The sequence below is a fragment of the Rhinolophus sinicus genome, chromosome 8 (assembly GCF_057876585.1).
Source record: "Rhinolophus sinicus isolate RSI-liver-muscle chromosome 8, RSI-T2T, whole genome shotgun sequence".
In the NCBI taxonomy this organism is placed as follows: Eukaryota; Metazoa; Chordata; class Mammalia; order Chiroptera; family Rhinolophidae; genus Rhinolophus; species Rhinolophus sinicus.
In genome coordinates, this window is record NC_142508.1 from 47,003,005 (window position 1) to 47,018,282 (window position 15,278).

Sequence of the window (15,278 nt, forward strand, 5' to 3'; positions counted from 1 at the left end):
CCCACCCATTCAACCCTCTCTTGTTTCCATACCAATCAAGATCCCACAATAAGCATGGACATTTTTATCAATAAAAGGAGAGCTTGCAGCCAAGACTGCCAGTTAGCTGATACTCAACCTTAAAAAGGATCTCATCCAGTAGGTTTGTTTTTTGTCGTGTAATGCAGTCTCAACTAATCAGCTTTCAAAAGCCCCTATCTGAATGAGCGGAGTCCCAACATCTTGGTGCCAGAGCTACTGACTGAAACCATAAGAAATCTCCTTAGGTCAGTCGTAATAGGTAAGATAAACACCAAGATTTCATAGCTCCTACAAAACAAATAGTCAGAGTTCCAAAATTCCAGGATCACAAAATAAAATAAGAAAAGATGGCATTGGGTAGGTTCTAGTAGGATGTAGGAATTTTAGATATGATATAGTCTTATTCATTCCAGTTAAGACACTTTTGGCTACAAGTCAGAGAGTATCTAGTGAACAGCAAGTCAACCATAGCAATGTTTATTAACAATGAGTTTGGAGCTGGGGGTTCCAGCTCTATAAGGTCATCAGGACCAAGAACCTTTCATCCTTCTTCTCTGCCACCCATAGTTTGTTAGTTTTCTCCTTCAACTTTGTGACCTTCTGGCCCTAAAATGGCTGCTGCAGCTCCAAGTGTCACATCCTCTCAGAAAAGCTTCCAAACCAGGAAGGGAGAGGGCAGCTCCTCACATATTTACCTCTTTTGGGGACAGAGCCAGTAGTGCAGTTTCCAGGCTCTCGGCCTCTCGTAGAAGGGTGCTGGCTCAGGTAGTAAATGGCCATCAACTGTGATTGGATGGCCATTAGCTGTGGCTAGTTGGCCGTCAGCTGTAACCAGTGAGCCATTGGCCACTAATATAATTGCCGTGGCTACGCTAGCAGGAAATGGGGGGCTAGCAGGAAGATGGTGACTGAGCTAGCAAGCGCGGATTGCAGTTAGCATGGTGGATTGCAGCTAGCAAGCGAGGTTGGTTGGCAGAGAGAAGTGGATGGCAGGTTGCGGATCGTGTGGCTCCTGCTTCCTGTTTCTCCAACCCAGCTTCCAGCGAGAATATAGTGGTATGACTCTCCTATTTATGGCTCTGTGGGTGTTCCTTTTTGGCCTCACCATGTCCTGCGTTCTTATGTGGGGAGCGGGACCAGAGACCCCGCATGACACCCTGCATGACAGACCCCTAGCAGATTTCTTACTTTTGTTGGCTAGAATTGGGTCATGTGTCCATCCTGATACCAGTGACCTTAATAAAAGGGAGCAAGATTGTCATGATTAGTGCCAATTACAATCTGACCCCTCGGGTTGGCTGATATGCAGCAAGGGATGATTGAATTGGTTGTTTCACTGTACCCTTCTCGTCTAAATCCAGTAAAATCCCCCCCTTACAAAAATATTTCTGTACCCCATTTCCTCTTCTGCAACGTTTTCTCTCCCCTAGTTCCATGTCTCCATGGGGGATGCACCTTCCCACTTCCACCAGTGTTTATCAGATTTCATTCTTTTTATCCCATTCTTTTTCTGGAACGTGATCCCAGCATCCTTTCCCCCAGAACACTGGCCACCATCTTGATGCCTTGATCTTTCCCCAGAGGGATTATTTTTCAGAACTGGCCTTAAAGGGACGTCAGCAGGCTTCTCATAGAACTTGCAACGTGTTAGGGGCCACAACTATCTGTATCGCTGGGGACTTTCTTTTTAAACCAGAGGAGTCCTGTCAGAGAGGGGAAGGTACACATTTGAGTGCTTTCTCACACTATTTCCCTCTATTAGTTCTCCACCCCAGCTCTGTCTCCCATCTCCTCCTCCTCTCCCGGAATCTATGGCCTGACGTTTCTTCCACCTGCTTCTTCCACCTGCGTGTCTTTCTATTTTTATTGTGGCTCTGCTTCTTCCTTTTGGATAGTTCTTGCAACTAATGTTGCAGGCTCCCAGGCTTCTTGCTCACCCCCATCTGTTCTTCACCTCCCTTCCTCCTCCCCCGCCCGTGACCTGCTCTAATTTTTGTCCTCTTCCCAAGATCCACTTGAAACAGGTTTACCTCTCCTGCTTTGTATGCAGTTTTCCTTGCCCCACCAGGCACATACGGAAGGAGAGGTCACTTGCTAAACTATCCAAAGACCCTGGTCACAGGTGATGTATTCAACTCAGGAGAAGGCAGCAAGTCAGCCTGACTCCCTGTGCCTGTTTCCTGCCCCCACCCCCCACCCCACTATACTGCTTTATGAATAGTCTGAGCTTATTGTGGCGTAAGCCTGCAGTGCTTTCACCACTCACTGCCTTCAGCCAGGCTGCAGTGAACCATCTTTGCCGGTTTCGTAATGACTTCTTGGGTAGCTTTCCTAGGTTTATGGTCACACTTGGTGATTTGAAACTTCTAGCCTCCTCCCTGTTCCCCTAGAAGCTGAGACCCTGAACTGTGGCAGGGATCGGTCAAGGCTCCCTTGTCCTTCGAGGTTGAGCTGCCCTCGTTTTTAGTGAAGGGGTAGGATAGCCTTTCTTATAGGAGGAGAAAGCTCCTCCTACTTCATGGCCATCAATGAGGTTTAGTCCTTTTTGTAAACTGTAAAAAAAAATTTTTTGTTAATTAACAAAATTATATTGCTGAACAACATTGGCTGTTTGAAATCAGATCGGTAAGAGTGAAATATCCCACTGGTACTTGGAGGATCCAGGCGGGAGCCTGTGACACAGAAAAGCAGCCTTGCTTTTCAGCCCCCAGTCCTTCAGATAAGTTTTCAGATGTAGAAATTCAACCTTTATCTTTGTATTTTCCAAAGAACTAAGACCCCAAGTCTGCCTATCGATGGCTTTACACAAAGTCCTGCTTTGCTTTGAGCCTATCAAACATGGCTTTATTGAATCTTCACCTAAACATCACTCTTCCCCCAAATCCTGTAATAACCCTGTCTCTCCTTCTATGAGATACCTCACACTTCCTCTGGAGTGTGGTCTTCTTTGCTCCAGCAAGATAATAAACCTAACTTTCTTGGGCTACATTATGTGAGATAGGCTATATCACTCTATTGGATGAAACCATTTCTCTAGCTGTGCATTCTAAGTGGGGCAATATTGTCCAGCAAAGAGGTGAAAATTAGTTCTGGGGGATCAAAAAAAGAAAAATCTTACCGTGGTTTGTGACCTTCCAAAGAGTCACACTCATAAACATATATAGTAGTATATTTGTTGTATTAAAATTTCATGGGCAGGGAGGGAAAGGTGCTGAGTAGGAAAAAGATCTAAAAAGGCTTCTTAGGGGCAATGAAACAAAACTGAGAAACAGTGCTTTAGCTAATATTGAGTAATTTTTGGTGTCCACTGTGAGTTATTATAGGTGCCCAATTATTGGCTCTCTGTTGCAGCTAGAATTGAGTTCCTCCGACCTCTGTTTTGGGAGATCCAACCTGGTTTGACCGCTTCTTGCACCCCTAGAAATTCCACTCTTGACTGTGATCTCCTCACACTTGCTGGGAGACACACCTGCTTGTTCTGCTAAATGGCGAGATTGCAAGATGTTCCATTGCTCACACACGTATGCCCACGCCATCTCTCTCCTAATCTCCTTTCCTTGCTTCCATGGGCACAGCAGTCCCAGAACACACCCATTCTCTGAACACCGCTTTCCCTTGGCTTCCGAGAGATATGGAAAACGTCATCACACTCCCATCACTGCCACTCGGACAATTGCCTCAGCCTCTGGTGAGTTTTCATCCTCCCCACACCCAGCCTTTTGCTTATACAGACTGGTAGGGGTAGGGGAGTGGGGGGATGCTGAATGATGTTTGGGGGCAGTTAAGCCAGTTAAGCTGCCGCTTATTCCCCTTTATAAACCTTGGGGGAGGGGTGTGTTCTGGGACTGTTGTGCCCATGGAAGCAAGGAAAGGAGATTGGTTCTCCATAGCTCTTTTGAGAATGTGGGGTTTTCAACTCCCCTCAGCCTTGGGTCCTGAAGTCACAGGACTCACCTTTGTCCATTTGTTCCCATGTCACCTTTGGTGCCTTTCTGAGCCGTGTAGACCCATGTTCACAACCTGGTGGTTGCTAAGCAACCACCCGGCCTGAGTGCCTTGGGACAGACAGATGAGCCATGGGACAGACAGACAACTCATGCCTCCATCTATGCACAGAGACGAGATCTCTCTTTCCATTTGAGACCCAATCCCCCACCAGGAAGAAAGCAGATGCTAAAGACATTAGTGTTGACATCCCTGAAGTTCTGGGCCCAGCCATCTGCACACACAATAAGTGTTTCTGAACTGAAGCTGCCTGAGTACAAACAGAAGTGCCAGCATTTCTCTGGTTGCCTTGCTGGGAGAGGAGGTTCTGACCAACTGTTTCTCATGTACCACCCATCAGTAGAAAAGAAAAAATTACTAAATGATCACATCTTGATTAAAAAAAATAGCTCTTAAGAATGTACACCTGTCGAAGTCAACCGTACTGACTAGCCTTATTTACTTTTTTGAGAAGAATTTACTTTTTTGAGAAGAATTTACTTTTTTGAGAAGGTTTCTTTACCAGGAAGAGGATATAGCAATACAGATAGTCGATCTGCTTTGCATGTGGTTCTGTTTCTCACTGTGACTTGACATATTTGTCCTGGCCAGGCTGCCTCACTGACTCTGGAAGTTGGACTGGGCCAGTCATTGTGCCCAGCTGCAAACAACAACAGAGTGGGTGTGGGTGTGGGTTTCAGAGTCAGCTACCGTGTTTCCCCAAAAATAAGACCAGGTTTTGTATTAATTTTTGCTCCAAAAGATGCATTAGGGTGTATTTTCAGGGGATGTCTTATTTTTTCATGTACAACAGTCTAAATTTATTCAAATACAGTCATGTCATCTTCTTCTGGAACATTGTCATAACGTACTAAATGCATCCATCTGGCTGACGATCTTAATGGGGGCTTATTTTCGGGGTAGGTCTTATTTTGGGGGAAACATGGTAATTCCAGCTTCCTGTCTTGCTTACTCACTGGCCATAGGCTTTCAGGTAAGAGAGTTCACCTCTCCCAGCCCATTCCCACATCTGTAAAATAGAAATAGTAATATTACCTGCCACCTGGTTATTGAGAAGGTTGAAGAAGACAACATGTCAGGCCAAGTCCTCAAGATTGGTGAGCTATTATTTTTATTCCTCCAACCCCGGTCCTCTCCCAGCATCCGGGCATCTCACTGTTTAGCCCTTTTCCTTCAGAGTCTCAGTGTTTTATCCTTCCATCCACCAATTCTATACCTGACCCACATACACCATAAGACAACAGAATAAAGAAAGACCATTCTCTTTTGCTTGCTATTAGATTTATTTAGGTAATTTCTGTTCTGTCATTTTTTCATAAATGTCCCTGAAAATCTGAATTTATTAAACAATGGAAACTTTCTGGAAAAGCTCACATGACAGCAGGATGCTCCCTGTGCCTGGAGTCCTGTGTCCCCTATCCCTGATCTACCAGGTCAGCAGCTCGGAAGGGTAGATTCTCCTTCTGTCCGGTCCCAAGTCACTGGGAAGTCCCTTCAAACTCTGGACACTGCTCTCAACTCCTTCCTCTCCGTAAAGCACAGGAGCTGGCCTGCTGCCACGGGGAGCTCATTTTTCTCCAGCACTCTCTCTCACCTTGACTGCTTCCCAGAGCCTAAGCTAGAGCATGTGGGGGGATGGGAAGGGAGGACAGTGGGGTGAAATCAAGAGTTGGGCTTGGTGAGCATATGCTTTGGGAGGCTGGGTGCCTGCTCTGCTCTGGCTGCGTCCATCCCCAGCCTGCCGCTCCCAGGTCCTGCCTGACTTCAGCTAGGAACTGCCCTGTGGGTGATATGTCTTTCATTCCAAGCCGCTTGGCCGCCAACTCCACAGCCCTCCTAGAGTCCACCACCTGTTCGCTAGGTCACACAGCTCCTGAAGCTGCCCCTCGCCTCCACTCTTCTCCTGCGTTTCCACACTGCCCTCCTGCCTCCAAGGGCCTCGGGCCCCAATCAGCTTCTGCAGCAGCCCCTGAAATTCAGCTTGGAACCCAGATGATGAGAAGTAGTAGACCAGGGGGTCAACACAGGAATTCAGGGTACTGAGGAGCAGCACGTAACTTCTCCACGTCGGGCTTTTACCCTGAATGTAGCCCACAACATGGGACACGTTGTAGGGCCCAAAGAAGACGAGGAAGTTGAACAGCGTGGCTGCTACGAGCCCTGTCACTCTCTTCCGCCGGTGACGGCTGGCTCCCTTACTGAGCAAGTATATCAGGTTGCCGTAACAGTAGCTGGTGATGAGCAGAGGCACCCCAAAAAGCACCACAGCTAGCTCCAGCCGGACAGGCAAGAGAACAGCCAGCTGGTTCTCCTGGAATTCCAGGTAGCAGGTACCCTCACTGTAGGAGGCGTTCCTTGAGAGTTCAGTGACGTAGACCACGCTGCAGTGTGCACCGGCCAGGAGCCAGCAGGCTCCGCTGACCAGGCCAGCCTGCACCAGCCTTGGCCGGGTCTTGTACCACAGTGGGTAGGCCACGCTCAGAAAGCGCTCGATGCTCACAGCTGCCAGGAAAAGGGAAGTGAGATAGATGGTGGTGAAGAAGAGGAATCTGGAGAAGGGGCAGAAGATGAAGGGCAGGGGCCAGTGCATTTCACTGGCCGCCTCCACCATGCGGAATGGCAGGAAGAGCAGCAGGAGCAGGTCCGAGACGGTCAGGTTCAGCAAGAGTATGTCCACGGCCACCGGGCGGCGCTGCAGCTTGCTTATGAAGATCACCAGAGCCACCAGGTTGAGGGGGAGCCCCACCAGGAAGGTGAAGAGGTACACGGAGAAGACGAGCCAGTGACTGCCACGGATTGTGTCCATGATGATAGCCACTGGTGGGAGAGAGAGAGAGATGGCAGTGTGGGTGGGGAGCTTGCACCAGCGTCATCTCAACTACCCATAAGGAACACCATCACCACCCCTGCTCCTCACACCCCCTGATGCTTCCCCCCCACCCCCTGCAGGGTCAACCTGCCCGTCTCCTGTGCCTTCCCCCAGTAAAGCAAGAGCCAAGCTGCTCCTTCACACCAAGCTGCTCCTTCACACCAAGCTGCTCCTTCACACCAAGCTGCTCCTTCACACCAAGCTGCTCCTTCACACCAAGCTGCTCCTTCACACCAAGCTGCTCCACAGGGCCTTGTGCTCACCTGCTTATTTGAGAACCCAAGTACTCTGCTACGCAGCACATTACCAACTTCTCCAGAACAAGTGCGGTTCGCTATTTATCTGACAGAACTGATAAAGATCTGGCAGTGCCCATGATGTCACTCACTGCTGAGCAATAGCACAAAAGATGCCTTTAGCTCTGTTAGCAGAGCTGTGTCACATACAAAACGAGGAGCAAATTTCACAACTACAGGCCTTGTTCCTGGGGCAGCCTCAGATGGCACGCCCTAACCAGCTCCCAGCCGACTTCATCTTTCCCTCCCTGATCCTCCATTTGCATTTTATCTGCTCTTCTAGGTTGGCACCTGTCCAGTTTGCCTTGTAAGGGAGGCAAGTAGCGACGCTGTGCAGGACAGTGGGGCTCTGGAGCAGAGGCCTGGGTTCAATGCCAGCTCTGTGATTTATTAACTCTGATGTGGGACAAATGACTTAAATGCTCTGAATCTCTGCTTTCTCATCTGTAGAACAGGGATAATCACAATATCAGTCTCAGAGAGTGGTTGTATAGATTAAAGCATTAATACATGTCAGATGCTTAAAATGGAGCCTGGCATGTTGCAGTGAGCATTTAATATATGTGAGCTGCCATCGTCCCAGTCACTGGTGTGGGCTTGTCTCTGGGGTGATAGTAATAATAACATTAATAATAATAATGGTGGCGATGATGATACCCTGTAGTGGGCACATAATCCATAGCAGATACTCTGCTTCTCAGGGCATCACCATTATGTCTTGAAATCCTTGTGCCGCACAGGGCAGAAAGGACTTGTTCCAGGTTATACAACTTGTTAAATATCACCACCAGCGTTCAAACGTAAGTTCTGTCCAGCTTCAGAGAGTATTTATTTATTCATTCAAATATTTATTGAACACAATGAGATACCATTTCATTCACATCCCACTGGAATGGCTACAAGCAAAAAGAAAAATCAGATAATACCAAGTGTTGGTGAAGACGTGAAGAAATGGGAATTCTCACACATTGATGGTGAGAATATAAAATGGGGTGGAGTCAGTTTGGAAGGCAGTTTGATAGCTTCTTTAAAAAGTAAACAGAAATTTACCATGTGACCCAATTCCACTATAGTATCTACCTTAAGAGAAATAAAACGTAAGTCCACACATTGCTAAATGTTCTGATAGCATTTGTCATAGTAGCCAAAAAACGGAAACATCACCTGGTGGTCATCTGTTAGTGACTGGATATAAACCAGGTGGCATGTTCATACAATGGAACACCATTTGGCAATACAAAGGAATGAAGTACCCATCTGTACTATAACATGGATGAACTTCAAAAACATTCACTAAGTGAAACAGCCAGACATAAGAGACCATGTATTGTATGTTTTCATTTATACGAAATGTCCAGAACAGGTACATTTACAGACAGAAAGTAGATGACTGGTTGCCTGAGGACTGGGAGTGGAAATGGGATTAAGTGTAAATGAGCCTGAGGAATCTTACTGGGCTGAGGAAAATGTTCTAAATTGGATTATAGTGATAGTTGCATACCTCAGTAAATTTACTAAAAATCATTGACTTAATTGTACATGGGTGAATTTTATGATATGTAAATTTTATCCCAAATAAGTTGTTAAAAGCACATCAGTGACCAAAACCAAGTTTTTGCTGTCACAGTGCTTACATTTGGTGGTGGGGGGTTAGGGGATTGAGTGACGGGAGGATAATAAAGACATCAATAATACAGAGGTAGAGAACCACTGGAGGAAACACTGCAGGCAGAAGGAATGGCAGGTGCACAGGCTTGACCTCTGGGGGAACTGGTAGAAGGTTTAAGGCTCAAGGGGCAAGGGTCAGGAGAGGATGCTGGGGATGGATCATGCAAGGCCCCAAGGGCCCCAAGGAGGAACCAAAATCGCCTCCTTGTGTGGAGGCGGCACAAGTAACTGGAAGAAGGGGCCCAGCAGCTGCTGCTCCAAAGCAAGGGGAGAGAAAGTAGTGCCTGGCATTATGGGAGGAGCAGTGGGGCCACCTGGGCTGGAGTTGGAGCTTTTACGGAAATCCTCTGGTGTCACCACTGCACAGGGAACAAACTTGTTTCTGGCTCCCGCAAAGCCTCAGAGAGACTTAACGTCTCTGGCCTGCTTCCATATTTATAAAACAGGTAATAAAACTTTCTCTGGAGGGCTATGGTGAGCATTCACTTATTCAGCAAACATTTACTGAGAGCCCGCTTAACTATGTGCTAGGCTCTCTTCTAGGGGCTCAGGATATATCAGCAAATAAAACAAAATTCCTTGCTCTCGTAAACATTTAAGCCTGAAAAGAGAAAACTTGTATAAACCAGCCCACGCACGCCGGGCACGTAGCTACCATGTTTGGTGCTCCTATATATTCATGGCGTTATTGTCGTCAGAGGAACGAGTCTGCTTCCTACTCCTGGCCTCATCAGAGCAGAAGCTCAGGTGTCTGTCTCCCTCTGCCTGCTGTCTCCTAGGTTCAGGGTGCCACCATTCACCTTTGAAAAGTGGACCCCAAGGATAAGCATTAACTTGATACCCCAAGTTTTCCAAATGTCCCCTGACCCTTGGGGGTCCTGCCTTGAAGAACCACATCCTACATCTACCCCTTTCTTGTTGTAGGGCCCTGGGAAAATTTCTTCACCCAGCAAAATGAAGATGATGATGATACCTGGCCTCAGAACTCATGCAGCACCTTTGTGCAGATTAGGGAAAGGTACCCCCTCCAGGAGAGCAGAGACCTGCTGTGCACCAAGGTGCCCTGTTTGAGGAGTAAGTGGTGTCTTTGTTCAAATCAAAATAAGATGTTGCTTCCCCTGGATGGAGGCCGCCCCATGCCAGGCACATGGCTTGGTGAGCAAAGCACAGGTTAGAATGTAGTCAATGTTTGCCCCTCTGCCTGGGATCCTTGTGCAGTGAACAACCTACCCATCTGTACAGCAGCTTCAGGGCTAAATTGAAGGATTGTGTGAAGATGAAATGAGACAATACTTGTAAAGCACTTGACATGGTGACTGTCACGTATTAGTGTCTCTATATTTGTTTGTGACTACTTCTGGTGTTGCAAGTATTTTCCCTCCCCCTGCTGAAGCATTTTTTCCTCTCAACTTCTTGTTCACAGTTCTAATGCTGCCCCCTTGTGAGTTCCAATGGTATCACAGTGTCATTATTTTGTGTCCTGCCTTCTCTCTTACTCAGAAATTGTTCTTTCTTAGGAAATGATTTTGGAGCAGTATCTCCCAAAGTGTATCATCAGAGTGGTAGCAAGATTAGAATGGTTCTAGATTAAAAGCAAACTTCCCTCCTCTTTCCCCACAGTGAAAGGCCTCTGCTCGTAGCCCACTGCCGATGATGGGCAGGAAAGGACCAGGGAGAGAAGAGACAGAGGTGAGAAGTCATGCTGTTGTGTGCAGAGGCAAACTTACCTATGTCCTGCGACCCAGCTCCTGGCCTCCATTCTTCCCTCCGACTGGGATGCAGTTTTGCCAGGCTCAGTTCTTCCCGTAAGTGACTCCAGGGGTGCCCCCCAGCAAGGCTACTCAGCAGCTTATTTGGAGCAGCCCCCAAGGGCCTGGTGAAGCAGCTGGTCTCTCCTGCTGCATGTCCCTTCCCCCCAGCAGTGGTGACTACTTTTGGGATGTACCCCCTTTCGTTCTTGCCACACATGATGTCCCTCGGCCAGGCCCCACTCCCAAGTAGCCAGTCACCAATGGGTTGAGCACCACGCTCCAAGCACCTGTGAGGAGCCCCAGCTTCCGCCAGCTGCCTCCCATGTTGGGGTGCAGGAAGCCAGCCACATTGGAGGCATTGTAGGGTCCCAAGCAGAGCAGCAGCGTGAGCAGAGCCCCACCAGCCACCCAGGCCGCTCTTAGCTTTCGTCTGTGGCTCAGGCCTGAACCGGCCAATGCCCGGAGGCAGCCTACATAACAGAAGGCTGTGATGATCAGGGGCAGAAAGAAGAGCAGGAGAGAGAGACTGAGGCGAGCAGGGCCGGCTGAGGCTGGGTCCCAGGCCTCCAGGCAGACGGGAGAGCCGTTGACTGGAGTGTTGATGCCCAGGGAGCTGGTGGTATTGTCCATCCAGCCTCCCGGAGCCTCCAGCCCAAAGACCAGCCCCAGGTGACAGAGGACAAGGGCCCATATGGCCACACACACGCCCCAGGAATAACAGGGCCTCCGGGCGGCTTGGTAGCCCAAGGGGAAGGCAGCTCCTAAGTAGCGGCCAGCACTCAGGGCGGCCAGGAAGCCACCGCCTGCATAGAGCGGAGCAAAGTGGACCAAGGCAAAGGCAGGACAGAGCGGGGCCGGCAGGGTCCAGGCTCCTGCGGCCAGGGCCTCCACCGCCTTCAGGGGCAGGGAGGCTGCCAGCAGGAGGTCAGAGCAGCCCAGGTGCAGAGCATAGACAAGGCTGGGGGTGAGGCGGAGCCGGGCATGGGCCACGGCGCCCCCGATGGCCAGGGCGTTGAGCGGGAAGCCCAGCGCAAAGGCGGACACATAGAGGGCAAAGGAGAGCTGCGGGGGTAGGTCCATGGGGCCTGGTGGCTTCCTTAGCTCCTGCGTTCGCGTGGGACTGGGGAGGGGAGCTCCTGGAGTCACAAACTGGTTTCAGTTCTGCTCAGGGTATTTGAAGCCATCTGGAGACAGAGACCCATAGAGGGAGGTTAGCAGTGGAGCCTAGATTTGAAGAGAGACAGCTAGCCCTCAGTCCTTTGCTTTCTTTTTGAGGTATCACCTCTTAAAATGAAGAGCGTGATCATGGAGTAAGGGGAGAAGATAGAGCAAAAGTGTGTGAGTCCCCTGATTTCTGAGACTCTGGGAAGAGAAGGGGTAGAGAGAATTCAAAACAGAGTCCACAGTAGGTGTTTTTCTTAAGAAAAGGAGTTAGATTTCTGCTTTCACTCCCTTCCTCCCAATACCCTGGAGAGAGCAGGGGTTGCTCCCCTAAGTGGAGAGCCTGCCCAGCAATGGAGGGTTGGTGGAAACTCCTAGCCAAGGGAAAGAGAAGTTGGGGTTTCGGTAGGGTGGAGGGTGTGGCAAAGAACAGGTGAAGGGGGTCCCTAGGGGAGAGCCCAAGAGAAGCCAGGTCCCGTAATGTCACTAGGAATGACCTTAGCCTACTTCAGGGGCACCCTAAGCAGGGCAACTGGGGTTCTAGGGAATAATTGTTGGTGGAGAGAGGAGCCACAGGGAGAGGGACTCACCTCTTGGCGCTGCCGCTGCCAGATGTCTCTGAGGGAGGGTGGGCTGAGGGAGGGTGCCCCGGATGGGCAGAGAGCTGGAAAGGTGAGAAGGGCGGGGTGGCAAGATCATTAGCCTGAGGCACTAGCAGCCTGGGTGAGCAGCTAATGGGGCATCTCTTGCTGGAGCGGAGGCCAGATGGAAGGAGGTAAGGGTCCAAGATGAAGTGAACACAGGAAGGGGAGAGGACAGAAATGTTGGCTTTTTCTGGGTAGAGTGAGGAATGCATAGCCAGCACCTTCGAGGAGCAGGGTTGGTGGGGTACACCCAGAGCACAGCTTTATCTCCCACCCAGCCTCTTCAAACCTGCTCTGGGGGCCAAGTCTTCTCTACTCCTGGAGGAGCTCGTGGGTGGGCCCCAGGCCTCCGGTCAGTTCAGTCATTCACGCTGTCTCCATTTGGTCATTCATATGTGGAATAAAGAAATAACTTCTGAGGTGTGGCCTGTGCCTTCCCCGACATGCACAGGTGTGGGCACGTGTGTTTCGAGGAAAGCACTCCTCCATTCTCCCTCTCCTTTCCCCTCTGGCTTGATGACACTTGCTTCTGACCCCTCCAGTGTTGGCAGGAGGGGGAGGAGGAGAGACAAGGAACAAGCCAGGTCTCGTTTGGCTGCACCGGAGTAACCGGGCGCTGGTCTCCACTCTGCTTCTCTGGGCTGAGTGGATGTCAAAGGGGACTCCTCCCTGGCCACTTGTAGGGACACTGGCTGGCACTCACTAAGTCACAATGTGTGCCCCAGCTGGCAACTTAGTTTTCTTCTCTCAGCCTCTGGGAATTCGGCCATTTACCTCCTGTTAGGGCGACGTTGCCCTTCCAGGAAGACCTCCTCAGTGAGATTTCAAGTGGCCCGAGCCTGTCTCTGTGGTTTGCTGTCTCTCGATCTCTGACTGCGCGTGTGTCTCCCTGTCTCTCTGTCTCTTTCTCTGCTGCCTCAGACTGACAACACAGATTCTTGACTTCAGTTTTCTTGGGTTTGTGTGTCAGTCACCAGGCCACTATGCCCCTCCCAAATTCCAAGTCACCTAAATAAGTAAATAAGCTTCTTTGGGTGGTTTTCTGGGAGTGCTTCTCGGCAGGCTGCAGGTGGAGGCAGCTTATCAACAACTCCCTCCAAATAAATCATTTAATTTCCTTTTTCTACCTCAGTCACTAAATTGATTCCTGATCACCTCCCTTCCAAGTCCCACATAGGTGGTCCAGCACCTCCCTCAGAATATAGAAGAACTAGCCACCCGCTGTTTAGTATTTTCTCTTTGGGAAACACTGAGAAACAGACAGAAGGGAGGGAAAAATCAAGAGGAGAGCCATTTTACCTGTAACAAGCATTTGGCGGAGAGCAAAGCTGGGAGTGAAGGGAGACATCATAACTTCAAGATCTCTGCTCCAGCCCTGCCCACCTGGTGGCTCAGGTCTCTGGCCAGTGGCACCTCCTCAGAGGGCCTTCCTTGATCCCTCTATCCAAACAGGCCCCTCCCCTGCACCAGTTTCTGTATCCATCTTGGCGTTGTGTTTATTCAGAGCACTCACAGCTTGCAAAATCAGGTTTGCTAGCTCCTTTGCTAGAATGTTGGTCTGTGTGGGCAAAGATTTCTGTCTGCTTTGTCCACTGCTTGCTGCACACATAGTAGGGGCTCAGAGAGTTGAATGAATGGTCAGTTGTCTGGGTCCTGGGAGGACGGTGAGATCTGGGGCAGAGGGGAGGGCTGCTGGCCCTAGAGGACCCTGGCCACCCACTGTGCACGCCTCAGCGGTTCCTGTTGATGGCCACATCTTTCGGTCAATTGATTATGAAATAGGTTTACATCAGCAGCAGGGCTCAGGGACAGGATGAGAAGGCATCCGCAGGTTGCCAGGGAGATTATGCCAGGCCTTATCAGGCTCAGGGCTGCCTTCAGCTCCTTCAAGGGGTCCCTGTTCTAAAACGCTTTGGGCACCCTACACTAAAGAATCCCCGAATTAGGACTATGTCATATCTTTTCATACCCCAACAACTGGCTCTGTGCTGGATGCATTGACAAGTGCTCAGTAAATGTTTGCTGAGTGAATAGTTGAATGACACTGGACCTCATCTTCAATATAGAAGTCCCCACCCCAAACCCCCAAACCCTTCCCCTCTCATTTAAGCAGTTCTTGACGTCTCCCCTTCCTCCAGAAAAGCTGTAGTGCTCTCTTAGGAAATCAAACTGGGGACAAAGTGGATTGATGAGAAATCAGTGCCACCCTCTGAGTAATTCTGAGGATGATCAGAACCTCCTCCTCTCTTAGAGAGCATTCTGATATTGAGCAGAGGGGAGAGGAAGGTGGCACTTCTGAAGCACCCACCATGGGAATTTCACAGTCCTCTTCTTGCTGATTGATTAACCACACGTTCCTGCCCCTAAGAAGAATGGACCTTAGCCCATTGGCAGAACAGGAGAGATCAAGCCTGAAAAGTGGAGGGGAAACTGCACAGACCTAACTGGGAAGTTAGAATTAGTGAACATCATAGGAAACTGGCGGGGGTGATGGTGGAAGGTAGAAAAGCTATGAGGTTTCTTAAGACCGTTGGCCTTTGAGCAGTTCTTAGGTAGCTGTGGATTGTGAAAGAACTTGGCAGGGTCCCTTATGAGAATAGTTGTGAGTAATGAATTGGCTTCCCCTTTTTACATTCTTTGAGAGATGCAAGTAAGATGGGAATTTGTGTTGTGTTGTAGGGACTTTTGGCTATTGCATAAGGCTTCTTCTAACCTGACTCTAGCCTCTATAGGATTGTACATCACTACCAAGCTTAAACCAGCTGCACAGTAGGTAGTGGCCTCCCCATTTTACAGAGAAAAGAAACTGAAGCTCAGATAAGCTAGTGAACTTTGCCCACAATCACTGGGCTCGTTAAGTAGA

The 15,278-nt window shown here is 49.4% G+C and overlaps 2 protein-coding genes across 2 annotated transcripts; both read right to left on the minus strand.

Annotated features, from left to right (window-relative positions):
• Positions 1–5,296: 5,296 nt before the first annotated feature.
• Positions 5,297–10,541, minus strand: FFAR3 (free fatty acid receptor 3). The gene is given in 3 exon segments (XM_074315820.2): positions 5,297–5,884; positions 5,887–6,843; positions 7,159–10,541. Coding segments are annotated over 2 exon segments (1,191 nt in total). The 5' UTR covers positions 6,833–6,843; positions 7,159–10,541; the 3' UTR covers positions 5,297–5,639.
• A 105-nt stretch (positions 10,542–10,646) lies between these two features.
• Positions 10,647–14,471, minus strand: FFAR1 (free fatty acid receptor 1). Its single transcript, XM_019710663.3, has 3 exons — positions 12,705–14,471; positions 12,362–12,435; positions 10,647–11,794 (listed from the first exon to the last, which is right to left on the minus strand). Exon 3 carries the CDS (start codon positions 11,688–11,690, stop codon positions 10,788–10,790), a length of 903 nt encoding a protein of 300 aa, XP_019566222.1. The 5' UTR covers positions 11,691–11,794; positions 12,362–12,435; positions 12,705–14,471; the 3' UTR covers positions 10,647–10,787.
• Between the last annotated feature and the right edge of the window lie 807 nt (positions 14,472–15,278).